General features: G+C 34.4%; 1 protein-coding gene across 1 annotated transcript in view; it reads left to right on the top strand.

Moving 5' to 3' along the window:
- CHIC2 (cysteine rich hydrophobic domain 2) overlaps positions 1-18,640 on the top strand; it is a 46,227-nt gene that overhangs the window by 13,306 nt on the left and 14,281 nt on the right. The window contains exons 2-3 of the mRNA XM_019740190.3: positions 8,362-8,416; positions 8,557-8,712. Coding sequence (XP_019595749.1) covers positions 8,362-8,416; positions 8,557-8,712 — 211 coding nt within the window. The remainder of the gene's footprint in view (positions 1-8,361; positions 8,417-8,556; positions 8,713-18,640) is intronic.

Here is an 18,640-nt window from a genome sequence, read left to right as displayed (position 1 = left end):
GATTATATGCACCTGAACTGTAGAAAAAGCTGAAATGCACCCAGGAAACTATTGATCAGTGAACCCGAAACTTGCCGTTTACTTGTGATAAGTTATCTAGTTAATACCAAATAAAAGATTCAAGTAGAAAAAAAATTAAAATGATGCATATTGTAAAATACTTTTATTTACTTAGTAACTACTTACTATGTCTATTGAAAAATAGATCCTATTTTAAGAAACAACAAATGAAATGAAATATCTTTAATACTCCTTTACCAAAATAATACCGCGGCATACTTGATTATTCATTAATATATCTGTGCCACTGTAATTATTTTCTTCTGATACATTTCTAGAAGTAGAATTACTGGGTTAAAGGTATGAATATTTTTTTTAAAAGACTCTACATACTGTTGAATTGTATTCTTGAACATGATCGTTTTCTAAGTTTTCTTTACACTTGAGATAATGGTATATATACTGTCTTGTATTTTCTTTTTACTTAACAGTATGGTATATGTACTTTCCATGTCATTAGTTTGAGAACTTCTTTTTTAATAGTTGTCTAATGGTCTGTTATACAGAGATAATATAATTTACTTAACATTCACGTTATTTTGTTTACTTTGCTATTGTTTCAGGGAACTTGTGTATGCATATATTTTTATCCACATTTCAGATTACTTTTTAGGCTAGATTTCTGAAAGAGAAATTACTGTGATAAAGGTATAAATATTTTTAATGCCAAATTGATTTTTGTAATGGTTGTAATAATTTAGAGTTTCTCTGACAGTGCACATTGCCATCTTAAGACCTTCTTCCCAACATAAAAGGCTTTTTTAGTTTTATTTTACTTATTAATCTTTGTAGATAACTGAATTAAGATACCACCCACCTTGAATCATATCTTTTAAAATTAGGTGCTACTTCCAGCCTTTTGGATTAATGATGTTAGGTTACTAGGTTGGGAGGGAATTGAGCTTCCTTGCTCTTTTCAAGCCTATCACATCATGATTTTATAAGATGAAATTGGGCCTTTCCATACTGTCCAGGACCATTTGTACTTTGACTTAGAATAAAGTAAGTTATTGTTACCATATTTAAAAACTTTAAACTTGAAGGAGCATAATGGATAAAGAGTAATTTATAATGCTGTGAAGTTAAGATGAAACATATATCTCATTTTCATTGCTAACAAACCCCCCCTCTTGCCAAACTTTTAAAAAACAAAACAAAAAACCTCCCAAATGAAACACTAAGGTAGGATCAAAGCTAAGTAACTTATGTCACATCAAAACCATTAAAGGTAATACGAGTATTTTGTAGTTAATATTAACACGAAGTGTGGCTTTTCTTATCCATTTAATAAAATAAGATGTTCTTAGTAAAACTTGATCTGACAGTATTGCTTTGGTTGGCCTAGAATTAAAAAAAAAAAAAAAAGGCTTTGGCAGAAATGAAACACATAGCAAAGGAGGAATTTGCTGTAGCCTGTGCTAAATAAGACCTTCCCCACTCTGATTCTCAAGCCCTTTGCTAAGAGCAAGCCTGTCTTAGGAAGAACTGTGCTGAAAAGAACTGTTTTGAGAGTAAAGAAATGTAGATTAAAGCCTGGATTGTAGTCGTTTGAATAATACAGACAGTCACTGTAGAGGACTCTTTCAAGACATTGGATGAGGAAGGAAAAGAGATAGATGCCCTCATATATTTGAGGGAGAAGAAAATAGGGCCTTAGATTCTTAGGCTTGGTAGACTTCTGTGGATTTGTAGGATTTGTATATATATAGAGCCAGAAGAGAGGGAGAAATACAGCGGATGCAGAGGAGACTGGAGGAGATGCAACCAGGAGTAAATGGTTAGGTTGGGGACGCTTACTTCCGTTAAGGAACATGGTAAAGATATTAACGATACAGGTAAATCGAAAAATGAAAGGGAGAGAAGGCAAAACAGTTTATGTTCAATCATCTTTTTTTCTCTGGTTGGAGTTAAGGACAATGGTCATCTGCAAAAATTGTGGGTTATGAGGATAAGATTGAACACAGAGAGAGGAGCAGCAACTGGAGTATGGAAAAGGGAACTGATTAGGAATGAATAAAAATTATGTTAATCTAACTGACCTTAGATAATATAGTTATAATAGATATGTGATTTTTCTGTCGTAGCTCTAGGCAGTGGGAATTGAAATGAAGAAAGTAAACTTTTCAATTGAATCGGATTGACAAGAGACACTCTAGAGATGCAGGAAAGGCAGCGTGTTTATTGGAGTATAGTCAAAATGATTGTGTAGTTCTGGCAGATAAGGAAGTGGAGTCACAGGGAGCTGATACAGAGTGGAAAAGCGAGGAAGAATGATAAGCTGTAGGTTACAACCAGAGGTGAAGAAACAAATTTGGTAAGGGTGAGAGAAATGAAATGATTGATGCTAGTGGTAAGCAGTGAATTTTACAGTTCAGAATTTCAGAGGCGATACAGTTCCAAGTGATGCGAATATCCAGACTATTTCATAGTGAATGGATTGCTGAATTAAACAGAGGTGAATTTCCTCAGAATCGATGAGCTCAGGTAACCAGTTAGGTTCTGCTGCTGAATATGTAACTGGGATGAAGGAAGACGAGAGTCATGATGAAGAAAAAAAACCGACATGGATGCCTCTGTCCTTAGAGAGTGTGAAGTGTGCAGAACAGTTGATGTAACAGACGTGAGGGTGCGATCCTAAGAAAGGAGTGGTGTCTGGGGACGTGGCATTTGGGAGGGTTCCCAGTATTCCCAGAATTGACAAGAATGGCTCACTGTGCCTGAACTGTGCAAACAATGTGGTTTGTACTGACTACCTGCCTGCCTTCTGGAAGTCTGGTATTTTGGTACCTGCTAAGTAGAGGGTGCATACGCGACCTTCGGTCACTGAGTGATGAGCTTTCCTGGGGGACAACATTGTATATGTTTTGTCAAAACTAGTCCCTGGAGGAATTTAAGCACATCCTGTGTGTCTTCACTGAGAACAGACTCTTGCAAGTTTGTTTCTGGTTTCCTCTGGACTTCACCCTGTGTGCCTTTTCCTTTTGTTGCTTTCGCTTTGTATGCTTTTGCTGTAATATATTTAGCTGTGAGTACAACTATATGCTGAATCCTATGAGTCCTCCTAGTGAATCATCGAACTTGAGCTTGATCTTGTGGGCCTCCATCACAGAGGGAGTGACCTGGAAAGCTGCAAATGACCGTTAGGACTTGGAACAATGTGGTATAACCAGAGAGCATGGGCGTCAGAGGAAGAGAGAGCAATGGTGTGGATATTGGCAGTAAGGAGTTAGTGAAATTAGACATTATTTTCCTGGTTTGTAAATTGATTAATTTATTCAGCAAATGCTAATTAAGTATTTATCAGACATTGGGTTAGACATTTGGGCTATGGTATCTTAGGGTATGGCATCTTAATAAAAATTAAGATGCCATACGTATTCCTTGTTTATCAGGGTGGGGAGTTAGCTTGTTACCATAATTAGATAGGATATAGTATAATAAGATATAATAAGGACTGTACAAGAGAGACGGTAGTCAAGTATTACGGGAACATGGGAGATGGACTCCGGGGCATGAGCTATAATTGAGAATTTCTAAGGAAAGAGTGTCATTTCAACAGGAATTTTGGTTAAAGTGAAGACAAAAAATTGCCAGGGCGACATCAGGAGGTATCCAGGTAGCAGATCAACAGATGGAGGGATCCAAAGTTAACTATTAAAAGGAATGTGGAAGGGGAAGGGTCTATCAGGAAGGGGAGATTGTGAATTGGATGCAGAGGAGAGTGCAGGGCAACAGATTGGATTGGCTTACACTTTGAGGTATGGCTGTAGATGGTAGGAATGAGGGGACAGTGAAGTGACAGTAGGTGAGACATGAGTACAACAAGTGTATTTCAAGATGCCCTTTAGATTTAGGTGTAGTTATAGTCCCTCTGCAAAGCTTTACCAGGTACATTACACGACCTTTCAAAATTATCCCAAATTATATAAAAGTAAAAAGTTGCCTTGTATATGCTTTCTTAAACAATTTTTTTTTTTTTATTAAAAAGTGATATAAGGGGTGGTCGGATGGCTCAGTCGGTTAGAGTGCGAGCTCTCAACAAGGTTGCCAGTTCAATTCCTGCAGGGGATGGTGGGCTGCGCCCCCTGCAACTAAGATCAAAAACGGCAACTGGACTTGGAACTGAGCTGCGTCCTCCACAACTAGGTTGAAGGACAGTGACTTAGAGCTGATGGGCCCTGGAGAGACACACTGTTCCCCAATATTCCCCAAGTAAAAAAAAAAATGATATAAGCCTTCTGTCGTAGGACCTTCTGATCATGAGGTGTTACACAGAAGGTGATCAATAATTGTGATTGGAATGAATTTTCTGAAAATACTAGTAAACTTGTAATAGGGAGGAATAAAATAGATTAAGTTTGCCATTCTTTGAAAATAGTTTATATCTTTTATCAATTCTAAAGCCATGAGTATTTTAACCATGATTCAAGAAAATTTATCTTAGGTAGAGATGTAGATATACCACATGTCTACGTTTTCTTTCATACCATCTAAAGGACTGGCGATTAATAGGTGTTGAATGATAAAACAGTTGTTGGTAGCGCTTTGCCAATCCACATTAAAAAAAATAATTCTTACCTCTTTCCTTCTGCTTCCCCTTTCCCACTTTTGCCTACATTTTTCTTCTTTTGCTTTTGTCGCTTTTATATGCCAAGGATACTTGTTATAATTCATAGTCATTGCTTATCTCCACCAGTTATATTCAAAGCTAGGGGGGAAAAAGCCATTTATTAAAATAACATGCTTTAAAATTAGTTTTTAAGGTAAAGGTGGTAGCCCAAATTAAATGAACCTTTTTTTCTTTTGTTAATACAGTGCTAGTTAACATGCAACCTCTTATTTAAAAAAAATAAGACTGCCATTTCAAGGAAGACAACTTACAGCATTTGTTATCAGTAATAAAATTCCAGCTTTCAGATGAAAATTAGAATTTTGGAAAACTAGTATCTGCCATCGTGAACTTGAAGGTTCCCAATAGTTAAAGACCTTTCCGATGGGGTCAGTGATCATTTAACGACTGTGGTGAGTCCGATATCATAAAATGAAGTATGTCAGCATTTGATAAATGTATGAAGTTACAAAATCAGGTATGGGTAAAAAAATTCATTCAAAATGTAAGATATGCCAATGGATTTTAATTTAATAGAGTGTTAAAAGTTTATTGATATAGTTTCAGTTACCTCCTTGCAAAACCATAAGAGACCACCACTTGTCAAATTTGGTATAGTATCAAAGAAAAATACAGACAATTTTCCAACTACGTATTTGGTGAGGCCCAACCTCAACCAAAAGAGCAGATCACAACAGATTGAGAGCAGGAAGAGATGAGAGAATCCAGCTGGGCCCCATGGTCAGACATTAAAGAGACATGTGAAAATGTAAAACAATACTTTCCTCATTAAAGCTTTTTGTTTTGAAAAGTAGTTATTTCTCATAAAAATGTCATTTTTGTTAGCATATAATGTGCTGATGTATGAATAAATTTTTAAAATGTTTTAGATATCTTAGTTCTAATGTCTAATCCAAAATATTAATAAATATAAATCACATAAACTTAAGCTCACTGAGGTCCTTAAGGATTTAAGAGAGCAGAGAGGTCCTGACATCAGACATTTGAGCATCCCTGAGCATACTCCAAATGCAGGTGAGGAAAGGGTACCTGACTATCATGGCTCCTTCTGCTTGTAGTCATAAAGTACTTGATCTGAATAGTAACTGTTTAGAGATTTTTAAAGAGAAAGCAAATTGCAGTTGGGGTTTAGGCCTGTGGGCTGGGGAGACTCCGAGGCGTTCAGTAGCAGCATCTTGACACTTCTTCTGCGTATTCTTATGGGAAACCCACGCAAGGGGAATGGAAAAATCATCAGCACCAAGTTAACGGCTGGTAGAAAAGCTAAGCACGCCCCTCTCTAGTGTGAATCACGCCACTGGTAATCTTTCTGGGACATTCTTTTGGGAGTGAGATAAAGGGAGAGGAAAAATTACTATCTGTTCCTCAGATACAGCTTAAGAAAAAGTGTGACTGAAGAGGAACTGAGTGCTTAAAGAATGTCCTTAGAACTACCAGTTCTTACTGGGAAGAATAACTAACTACCAGCCTGACTTAAAAGGAGCCCTGAGCTGCAGGGACAGCAAGGCAGTGAGCTGGTTATGCTGCTCCCTGGGCAAAGCATCAACCCGCAGCCACTCAGCCCATAAGGAAGTACCCAGGCTCTGGAAAGAAAGGAAATTAGGGTTTAAACTCATAGTGGCCTGCTCCCTCCAACTTAGCGTATTACCTGGCAAACTATAGATATTTGATAAAATAATTTAATCTGTTTTAAATATTTAATGGCTGGGGATGTAAGGGAAAGACATCTCTCTTTAGGAGACTTGGAGGTATCGGGTTGTTGCTTTTCTAAAAAATTTCAAAGACTAGCTGGAAGGAGAGGGTTAATGACAATAATAAACGTGATTGAAATAGAAACTATTGATTGGAGGAAATCTCTAGACCAAGGGAGATAATATAAAAGAAGGAAATTTATAATTGAGAAGGTTGAATACTCAGTAAACATTTGTTGAATTGCATCTTTTCTGAGGGAAGTAGAGGAAAAGGAAGTACACTAGGTAGAGGTGTCGGTAAGCCCCTGGCAGGAGGTGAGCAGAGGCTTTTCCGAGTCGTACCACAGAGGCAAAAAATAGGTATATCTCAGTCCCCCAATTTCAGGATGAGAATGACATTAATGCCAGAATGATATTAAACAGTAATGGTTGCCAGTTTATGCTTAGTGTGAAAAGAACTTTGGCTTGGATCTGGGTAGTTATATTGTAATCTTTTTCATAAATAGTGTCTGTTGTTTATATTGACAGATTAATGTTATTTCAATGCCGCTTCTAAATAATATATAAAAGTACTTAAGATGATAAAATGATTTCAGAGGCCATGATCCATCCACATGTAGGGAAGTCTAGGTCATGATACAAATCACAACCTGACCCACAGAAGTGTTTTATTTGACTTGCACAGTGTTTTAAAGATGAAAACTTTTACATAGAATCTGTTTCCAGTTCCTCTTGGAAGAAGAAAGTTACCTGATCTGTCAAAAGTGGGTCTGCGTTCTAGTTTGAAAATAATCAGCTGGATCTGACCCATGACACCGCACCACACACACACACACACACACGCACACACAGGATACACCCTCCACTTGGCCAGTCTCCACTGTTTTATTGCCTTCACACAGCCCACCTCATTTATTTGACTTCTTGGTCCAACTCCACGGATGGTTGAATTAGAAATCCCAGACCTGACCAGCTGTTTAATACAGAATATTTCAGGGGATCCCTCTTACCAGTGCCAACTGCCCAGCCAGCCTGCAGTATTGCTAAGAGTTACACTTAACGGTTCTCATCATACGAAAAAAAAAAATTCTAACTGTGAGGTGATGGACGTTAACCAAATTTATTGTAATCATTTCACAGTATATACATGTGTCAAATCATTATGTTGTACACCTTAATACAGTGTTATGTGTCAGTTATAGCTCAGTAAAACGAGAAAAAAATTTTGACTCCAGAATCCAACGAAAGTTGTATTTAAGCATCAATTTTAATTTCCTGCTATTACCAGGGTGATCTGCTATCACCAATGTGTCTGAGTATTTTGTTCTTTCCGAATAATTTAGCCAAAGAAATAGTCACTTGCCCAGTCAGTCCTCATGATCTTTGCAGACATTTAAATGCTTAAAGATATTAAAATGCACTACGTCAGTTTCATTTCTTTGGGGGTATAAAGAGCAAATGCCTTAGAACTTGAAAGCTTAAGGAGCCAGGCCAGCTATTGCTCCAGGCATTTTTTAGAATTCTCTGGCTGTAATAGCAGTGTGGATATGCTGATCTCAAGAAAGTGCTAACTAATCAATTTGCATTCTTAGACCTGTTTCTGCTATATTGAGTGTTAAGAAATGCTCTTGACCTAAAGAGTAATTAATAGAGATTTTAGCTTTCTTTTCCTTAGTTGGAAGAACTTTAGTAATTCTGACAAAATTGGACATTGTGTTGTTTTCCATTACGTTAGTATTTGGCTCACAAAGATCGTCCCAAAGAAGTCATTCTCAGCCTCTTACATAAAAGTTTTGATGCAGCTGCTAGAATTGCTTGTTACATTTCATAAATTGCTGATTATAGTGTTTTTGTGTCTGACTTTCATTATTCTGTATATGAAGTTGCACTCTATTAACTTGACCTTTGATTAAGTTACTTTTTAATTTTTTTTTTGCAACAATGACATGTAATAACATATTTTTCTTCTTTTTAAAATAGATTTGGACTGAGCAACAAATTTGAATCAGAATTCCCTTCTTCATTAACTGGAAAAGTGAGTGTCAATTATTTAGGTACTGTTTCTATGCCAGAAAACTAGTCTTGCCCTAACAAATTAGAAAAAAATATGCTAAATGACACATGTTCATTGACATTACTATTTCACTGTTGTTATTTCTTACATTTTTTCTGTAGGTAGCTCCTGAAGAATTTAAAGCCAGCATCAACAGAGTTAACAGTTGTCTTAAGAAGAACCTTCCTGTTAATGTACGTTGGCTGCTTTGTGGCTGCCTTTGTTGCTGCTGCACATTAGGTTGCAGTATGTGGCCAGTTATTTGCCTCAGTAAAAGAGTAAGTTGAATTACATATTTTAATTTTAATTTAGAAGTAGACAAGCAGGTCTTGGCATTTACCTTTTCATTTTTTGTATTGAATGTGTCTCACTATCCTGAATACTGTACAAAAATGATCTGATTCAGTAGAGGAATGATTAAGTCAATTACGGTGTACCCACATTCTATTTTATTAAATAGCCATCTAAAGTTATAGTTATAATTTTTGTGTCATAGGAAATTTCTTAGAGTAGAATACAGCGTTCTCTGAATACACATTGATGGTGGTATGGTATAGTGATCTAGAATGCTGAGTTCCATGATACCACTTATCTCTCTGACCTTAGGCATGTTTCCTAACCTCTTTAAACTCTTGTTGACATATTTGTAAAATGGCAATAGCAATACTCACCTACCTACTTGAATAATGATTGTTGTAAGGATAAAATAAAATAGTGTTTATAAAGCTCTTAGGTAAGTAGCTCAAAGTACGTTTGTAATAAATATTGGTTATTACTAATATGTAAGATAGTACCCATAGAAGAAATACAATAGTTACAGTGTTTATTTATAGTTGGTAAGATTATGGAGAGTTCTGTTTTCTTTGTTTCTTTATTTGTATGTTTCCTGTGATGAGTACATAGTGATTCTGTAATCATTTAGAGAAAGTGATCTAGAGTCGTAATTTTGATTGCTTATAATAAAAGAATTTCCAAGATGTTGGTAGAGATATGGAAAATTAGTATAGATTCAATATATTACATTTCTGTTAAAGTTTTTAAAATTATGGTAATTTATATGCAAAAAAAATGAAATACAGTTAAGTTGAAATTGAATGAGTGGTTTTGTGTGGCTACATTTCATTTTGTCATCAAATAATGACAAGAAGTACAGAAAAGTGAATTCTATTTGTCCTTCGATGTCTGTTATAAAATAAGTATATCCCTACTGAAAATATTTTTTAACTAGTATGTTTTATTGATAGGAAGGAGATAATAGCTTTGTAATAGAATTTCTTTTGTAATGTTTACTGTAATATTTGTAGTATTTATTTTCCTCCAAGAATATTTCTTTTTCACCCCTATAGTTCTCACCAGATCATCTTCAGATCATAGAATTTTTTTTTATTTTTAAATTACTGCTTGTTCCTGAATCCATAGTTGAATTTGCAGCTCTTGTAGTTTAGATCCCCTTACTCCTTCCAACTTTTTGGGTGTTTCCATTGTTTAAATGACGGCTGTATCTCACTTACTGGTAATTTGCTATCATTTAACCTAAGGAATACAGAGCTTTGTTATTCTAAAAACCTTGGTGATCTAGTTATTTTTTTTTGAGGTTTTGAGATTCTGTTTCTTTTTAAATGAGTAAATAAGATATTACAATGTATGCACAGTGTAGGATTTAGAAAACAAAGTAAATTTCCTATTCTTTTCCACAAATTTTTAGCAATTTAAGATCTTTTTTTTTTATTTTTTTTATTTATTGGGGTGACAATTGTTAGTAAAATTACATAGGTTTCAGGTGTACAATTCTGTATTACATCCTCTATAAATCCCATTGTGTGTTCACCACCCAGAGTCAGTGCTCCTTCCATCACCATATATTTATTTGATCCCCCTTACCCTCTTCTCCCATCCAATTTAAGATCTTTTTCAGATGCTTTCATTAAATTCTGTTTTATTTGAGACATAAGATAGATTTATTTTTTTTAGGTTTTTTTCCATCTGTAGTTTCAGAAAGTGCATTTCATTTAACATTGGAGTATTCAGTTTAAGGTCTCCCTTTGTAAGATAGAATGTTTGTTTGATACATTTAACTTTTTATGGATTATACTACCTAGTGAGCGTAAACAAATGTTAATTATAACCTGAAAAAAAAAGTTGTGCGTTTTCCTGTCTATATAAACTACTACGTAACCATGGAGAGAGTGACACTTCATGCATGTATGAAGAATATTAGAGGCCCTGAAAAAGGGGTGCTTTGTAAGATTGGGGCAGGATAATTGATAGCAGGGATTTTTAACCTTTTGTTTGTCATAGACCCCTTCAGTGGTCTGGGGAATCCTATGAACCATTTTAAAAAATAATGTTTTATTTGTATTTAAAAAGGTTTACTGTATTTTAAATGTATAAAATAAAATACATAAGATAATAAAGGAAACCAATTATAAAAAAATACAGTTATCAAATACTAAAATCCCTCAAATATATGATTTATAAATGTTTATTAGTGTGTGAAAAATAGGAAAACAGAAAAACAATATTGAAAATCAGCACTAAAGTCCACTCTCATTACTCCTATTCAACATTCTCCTGGAAGTCCTACCCAGTGAAAACACAGAGAAAAAGAAATAAGAGGTATGCAGATTAGAAACCAAGAAATAAAACTCCCTGTTCCCAGACAACGTGGTTATTTACACAGAAAATCCCATGGAATCTACAGAAACATTCCTGGGATTGAATAAGTGAGTTTGAACAATTGGAAATAAAAAACTTTTACATAACATTAACAGCACCAAACACAAAGGATGACATACATATAAAATATATGCATGATCTGTATGCTGTGCAAGAAACTGATGAAAAAAATCAAAGAAGACTTAAGTAAATGGAGAGGTATGCCTTAACACATGTTTTATGTGTTGTTTCAGGTTATGTCCTCAAATACAATATATCTTGGTAATACCATCTTTAAAATTCTTGTTTATATTTTAGCAACTTTATTGAGATGTAATTGGCACACAATAAACTGCACGTATTTCAAGTGTATCATTTGATGAGTTTTGCCACTTGTAACACACACATGTATACATCAAGATAGTGAACGTGTAACACACACATGTATACATCAAGATAGTGAACGTGTTCGTCACACCCAAAAGTTTCCTTGTGTCTGCAATCCTCTCAGCCCTTCCAGGCAACTACTGATCTGCTTTCTGGCACTGTAGATTAGTTTGCATTTTCTAGGGTTTTGTATAAATGGAATCATGCAGTATGTATTCTTTTTTTGTGTTCTTTTACTCATAATTATTTTGGGGTTCATCCGTGTTGTTGGATCAATAGTTTACTCCTTTTTAATGCTGAATAATGTTATGTTGTTTGGATATACCGTGTTTGTTTATACATTCACCTATTGATAGATATTGTGTTGGTTCCAGTTTTGGTCTATATAAATAAAGCTGCTATGAATATTCTTGTTTGAGTCCTGTTATAGACACATACTCTCTTTTCTCTTGAGTAAACCTTTCTAAGAATAGAGTGGCCTGATTATATGGTTCATATATGTTTAATGTTTTAAAAGAGATGGTATTATTTTACATTCCCACAAGCAGTGTATGATGGAGTCTGTTCTACCTACTATAATATATACTTTCCAACATTTAGTATGGTTAGTCTTTTTGATTTTAGTCATTCTGATAGGTACGCAATATTATCATTATGGTTTTAATTTGCTTTTTCCCAGTGATTAATGATGGTGAGCATCTTTTCATGCTTATTTGCCATTTGTATATCGTTCGAGTGTTTCAACTTTTGCCTGTTTTTATTGTTTTCTTACTGTTGAGTTTTGAGAATTCTTTATGTATCTGGTTACAAGTATATGCTTTGCAAAGATTTCTCCCAATCAGTGGTTTGTCTTTTCATCCCCTAGCAGTCTAGAGCAGAAGTTTTTAATATTAATAAAGTTCAGTTTGTCCATTTGTTCTTTTATGGATTATGCTGTTAGTGTTATACCTAGTAATTCTTCCTAAGCCTAAATACAAAGATTTTTTTTCTATGTTTCTTCTGGAGGATTTATAGGGTTAGATTTTACATTTAGGTCTGTGATTCATTTTGAGTTAATTTTTTATATGGTGTAGTGTAGATTGAAGTTCTTTCTATTGTTTTGCTTTTAGTTAGCCAATTGTTCCAGTAACATTTGTTATAAAGACTAGTCTTCACTGAATTTGTACCTTTGTTGAAAATCAGTTGTCAGTATGCATGTGCATCTATTTATTGGCTCTGTTCTGGTCCATTGATCTATTTTGTGTATCTTGATACCAGTACCACACTGTTTTGAGTATTGTAGCTTTATAATTATGTCTTAAAATTGGGTAGTGTTAGTTCTCCAACTTTGTACTTCTTTTTCAGTTGTACTTCTTTTTCTTTATGAATTTTAGAATTAACTTTTCAATTTCTATAAAAAATACCTGTTGGGATTTTAGTTTGGATTGCATTGAATCTCTGGATCAATTTGGGGAAACTGGCATTTTAAAAATACTTAATTTCTGATCCATGAAACAGTATCTCTCCATTTTCTTAAGTCTTTAGAATTTTTTTCTGAACAGTGTTTTGTAGTTTTTAGTGTACATATCTTGTATATCTTGTTAGATTTATCCATAAGTATTTATTGCTTTTTATGCTATTTTAAATGGTACATATTTTTAAAATTTCAATTATTTTTCTTTGCTAGGGTGTAGCTTTGCTAAACTCACCTATTAGTCTCATTAACTTTTTTTTGTATTGTATTGAAATTCTTCATAGACAATCATATAATCTGCAATAAAGGCATTATTGTTTCTTTCTAATCTGCTTTCTGTTGCTTTTTCATACTTGACTGCCCTGACTAGATTCCCCAGAAAACACTGCTTAGAGGTAGTGAGAACAGATGTCCTTGTCTTGCTCTGATCCTCCGGGGAATGCATTCACTTTCATCATTCTGTGTCATGTGAACTGTAGGGATTTGGTAGATATTCTTTATCAGCTTGAGGAAGTTTTATTCTGTTAGTTTGTGGAGAGTTCTTATCAGTCATAGATGTTGGGTTTTGTCAGATGCCTTTTCTGCTGCTTTAGTGATGGTGGTATGGTTTTACTTTTCAGTTTAGAAATATGCCGAATTACATTATTGAATTTTTAGTTGTTAAACCAACCTTGTATTCCAGGGATGAAAGTCATTTGATTATGTCTATTTTTCTTTTTCTTTTTTTGCTGGATTTTGATAAACTAAAAGTTTGTTTAGAAGTTTTATATCTATGTTCGTGAGGTATTGTTTTCTGTAGTGTTCTCTTCTTGTAAGGACTGATTTTGGTTTCCAGGTAGTGATAGCCTCATAAAATGAATTGGGAAGTGTTCTCCCCTCTTCAGTTTTCCAGAAGAGTTTGTTAGAATATGCATTCTTTCTTTCTTAAATTTTGGAAGAATTCACCAGCGAAGCCATTTAGGCCTGGAGTTTTCTTTATTGGAAGTTTTTAAACTACAAATTCAATTTCTTTAATAGATAAGGGACTTTTTAAGTTATCTATTTTATCTTGATTGAACTTCATAGTTTGTGTTTTTCAAGGAATTCGTACATTGTCCATTGTATCTAAGTTGTTGATTGCTAAGTTATTGAATGATAGGCATGCAGTTCATAATATTCACTGATTATCCTTTTACTATCTGTAAAATCTCTAGTGATAGCACCTCTCTCAATCCTGAAATTAATTCTCTCCCTCTCTCTCTCTTTTTCTGACCAGTCTGGCTAGAAATTTGTCATTTTTATTACACCTTTCAGAGAGACCAGCTTTTGGTTTCATTGATTATTTCTGTTGATTTTATTTGTTTGTTTGTTTCAGTCTGACTTTTACTATTTCCTTCTTACTTGGGTTTAATTTACTCTTTTTCTAGTTTCTTAAGGTAGAACCAAAGATCATTGATTTGAGATCTTTCTTATGTTTAGTGTTATAAATTTCCTTCCTTAGTACTGCGATTGTTGTATTGCCCAAATTGTGATGTGTTTTAATTTTCATTCAGTTCACTTTACTTTTATATTTGTCTTTTGATTTAGTCTTTGATTAAAACATTATTTAGCAGTATTTTATTTAGCTTCCAAATATTAGGGGAGTTTATAGAGATCTTTCTGTTACTGATTTTTAATTTCATTTCATTGTGGTTAGATAATACTGTGTGTGTTTTGGCCCTTTTTACATTTATTAAGACTTGTTTTATTACCCAGAATGTGAACTCTTTTGGTAAATGATCCTTTTACACTTGAAAAGAATGTGTATTTATTTGTTATTGGGTGGAATCTTTTATAAATTTCAGTTGGTAAACTTGGTTGATAATGTTGTTCAAATCTTACATATTCTTATTGATTTTCTATCTGTTGGGTCTATCAAGTATCAAGAGAGGGGTATTAAAGTCTCTGACTGTAATTGTGTAATTGTGGGTTTGCTATTCTTACAGTTTTTGTTTCCTGTATTTTGGCCCTCTGTAATTAGGTGTATAAGCTTTTAGGTTTTGTGTTTACTCCATGGATTGACCTTTTTATCATTATGAAATCAACTTTCCTGATTTTTAATAAAATTTTTCTCTGAAATCTAGTTTGTCTAACATTAATACAGTCATTCCAACATTCTTTTGATTAATGTTACCCTTGCATATTTTTTCCATCCTTTGACTTTTAACTTATTTATGCCTTTTATTTAAAGTCCATTTCTTATAGGCAGTGTTGGGTCTTGCTTTTTTATTCAGTCTGACAATCTTTGCCTTTTAATTAGGGATTTTGGACCATTTACATTTATTGTATTATATGGCAACATGTAAGTCTTTTGTTTTGCTATTTGTTTTCTTCCCCATCAATTCTCAGTTTTCATTTTTCCTCACTCTGCCTTCTAATTTATAAAAATAATTTATTGAGGTGAATTCACACAACAGAAAATAACTACTATAAAGCGAACAATTCATTGGCATTTAGTACATTCACAGTGTTGTGCAACTGTCACCTCTATCTAGTTCTAAAACATCTCCATCACTCCAAGTAAAGCCCCTTACTCATTAATAGTTTCTCTCCATTACCCTCTCTCTCTAGACCCTGGCAGCCACCAATCTGTATTCTGTCTCTATGGATTTATCTGTTTTGGGTATTTCATGTAAATGGACTCATACGTTGTATGACCTTTTGTGTCTGGCTTCATAACATAATGTTTTGAGGTTCTTCCCTGTTGTAGCATGTGTCAATATGTCGTTATTTTTTTATGGCTGACTAATATTTTACTATATACCATGTTTGCCCCAAAATAAGACCTAGCCGGACCATCAGCTCTAATGCATCTTTTGGAGCAAAAATTAATATAAGACCCGATCTTATTTTAATATAATATAAGACCCAGTCTTATATAATACAATATAATGTAAGACCAGGTCTTATATTAATTTTTGCTCCAAAAGATGCATTAGAGCTGATGTTCCGACTAGGTCTTATTTTCGGGGAACATGGTATACTATAATTTATTTATCTATTCATCCATTGATGGACATTTAGGCTGTTTCCACGAACGGTGACTACTGCTGCTATGAAAATGGATGTATACGTATTTGTTTGATACTTGTTTTCAGTTCTTTTTGGGTGTATACCTAGAAGTGTAGGGTTATAATTCTATATTGAACTTCTTGAGGAACCAGAGCCGTGTTTAATCTAGGGCTAGTTAGTCCCCACTAGTGAGGTAAGACCCTCCTGGGTACTGCATTCAGTGGCTTGTGAATTATGATTTCTGGTCTGGCTGATGGAAGGAGGCGGAGGTGCTGTGCCAATCTTTGTGAACTTTGGGCACTGTTACATCTCATCTTTATAGTAGTTCTTTGTTCCACTTCTGGTAGTTTCCTTACTTGCATATGCTGCTCAGCACTCACCTACATATTCAGTGGGGACTGTATTCAGATCTTCGAAGTTCATTCTCTGAAGTTCGTCCTCTGTTTTGCACTCCCTCTGGTAATCTGTTCTGTGACTTCTAGACTCTCAGCTCTGTCTCTTTAACTCAGGGAGTCCACAGGCTTTGTCTGGCCTCTCCTTCCATTCACTATGGCTTGGAAGCACTCTTATATCAATACGTTTGGGAATAATAGGGCCTGTCTTGTTTGTGGTCTTTCAGGAATTATTGTTTTTCGTTGCCCATTGTACATTGTCTTAAAAAGTTTCATATGTTTTAGTTGTTCTCTCTGTCTCTGTCTTCTTTTCTTTTCTTTTTTCTTTTTTGGTTGTTTCAGCCCAGAGATAAATCAGGTGCCTATTGCTGCATCTTTGCTGAAAATAAAATTCTTAATGTACTCTTTTTATAGACGTGTTCTTGACATATAAGTACCATGCTAAGGGTTGATAGAAAGATGTATATTAATGCTCTTCTCAAAGCGTGTAGTCTATTGGGAGAGTTGGCTAGGTGAGTGTGGAGATAGTTTAAGTTTGTAAATACTTGTCATGTTTTTCATGAAGTATCTCTAATACCAAAAGATAATAAATATGTGTCTTTAGTGTCTAGAAATACGAAGTGGCCACCTGCAATCACAAAATATATTTGAAGTCTTGTGTTATATCTCAAATACCCATTTGAATTTTTCATTCTATTGCATAACATATATTTGGTTTAATAGAAACTGTTTTAAAATGAGTAACGTTGATGCTCTTAGAAGATAAGCATGTGTCTTATGAAATTGCTGGTTTTAGCTGCCATTTTTTTATGCTGCTACCGTGCCATTCACTAGAAGTTACTTGTTCATTAATTCATTTAATATTTCTGAAGCTGCACTGTGGATTTGGCATTGTTTTAGATTAGATGCTGTTTAGAGTTTATGTGGTTCCTCTTGTAGTCTTAAAAGATAGATAAAAAGCAATGAGATAATTGCAAATAGTGATAAGTGCTTGGGAGACAATAAAACAGGAAAGCTTAGCCTTAGTAGGTTCTTTGTAAGAGCCTGAGGAGCTCATAAGTGAATAAAATGTTTCAGCTTCATTAAATAGATTTTATGACATTTCCTTTGTAAAAGCTTATGTTTTGCTTATACTTTTAAAAAATACTTTGTTTCTTGATTGTGCCTTAATTGTAGTGTTATAGTTTAGAAAATTGATGTCAAAGTAAGTGACTCTCTATGATTTACTTATATGTGCTTTCAGTCTGGCTTACTTTTTGAGGAAACAAGTTTTATAATATTACTATATGTTGCGTTATAGTATTTTGTTTTTGTTTGTTTTCTATCTTAAAGTATCAGTCTCCTGAAGTTTTGCACATATGGCTTGTATCCCAACATTAGTGACTGTATAGACTTTGTTCATGTATGCTCTCAGCCATTATCTCTTTGACGGAAGAACCCTAAATTTTAAACTTTTTGTATACCAACTTTTTAATCTTATTAGTTGTTTTACCTCCTGTTTTATTAGTGCTTTAATCTCTCTTTTACATATGATGATCAGGATTGTGAGGCTTTTCTAAAAGTGCCTTCTATATGGATTTGTTATGAATAGTGTATATTTCTGTTCCCTTCATACTCTTATTTGTATTTAGTCTTATATCAGGGACTCATTCACTTAGGTGTAGGGAAGGAAGTAGGCTACAACATGTGATAGCTGCACTTTGGTTCTCAAAAGAACGGCTTTGGAAAGTAGCACCTACTCTGAGTGACTGATCAATTCAATTTCTCTAAACTTCAGTTTTTGCCTCTCTAAAATGGGGTAAATCTCTTCCTTGCAGTGTTGTTTTAAGAATCAGAGCAAGTGCGTGTAGAGTATTTGCCTATAGTAGGTGCTTAGTTAATAGCAGTTGCTATTATTATCCTGTTAGTATTACTCTTCCCAGTGTCTGTCTTGCGCACTGCTGTAGCCCCAGGACCTCTCACAGTGCCCTGCATCTACTTTGTGGTCAACAAATATTCGCTGAATGAATGTACTCTTTGGCTTTTGAAATTTTTGAGTAGTAAGTTCATAACATTTCAGAAGATATGGTCCTTGCTATTCAAAACAAGATTCCTAAGTAAATAAAATCATCTTGTCTTTTAGAGTAAATACTAAGAGACTCTTTTATTTTTTCTGCAGGGGCCATGTCATAAAGAGTAAAAGATTGTGTAGGAAGTTACTGTCAGAAGCTGTGTGCTCTTGAGAGAGTCACTTAAAACCTCTCTGAGTCTGGAGTTCTTTCTCTCCTATGCCTTTCTATTTCATCTGAG

The sequence above is a fragment of the Rhinolophus sinicus genome, chromosome 1, assembly GCF_057876585.1.
Source record: "Rhinolophus sinicus isolate RSI-liver-muscle chromosome 1, RSI-T2T, whole genome shotgun sequence".
In the NCBI taxonomy this organism is placed as follows: Eukaryota; Metazoa; Chordata; class Mammalia; order Chiroptera; family Rhinolophidae; genus Rhinolophus; species Rhinolophus sinicus.
Note: the sequence above shows the minus strand (reverse complement) of the source record. Positions and strands in the feature narration are given on the sequence as shown.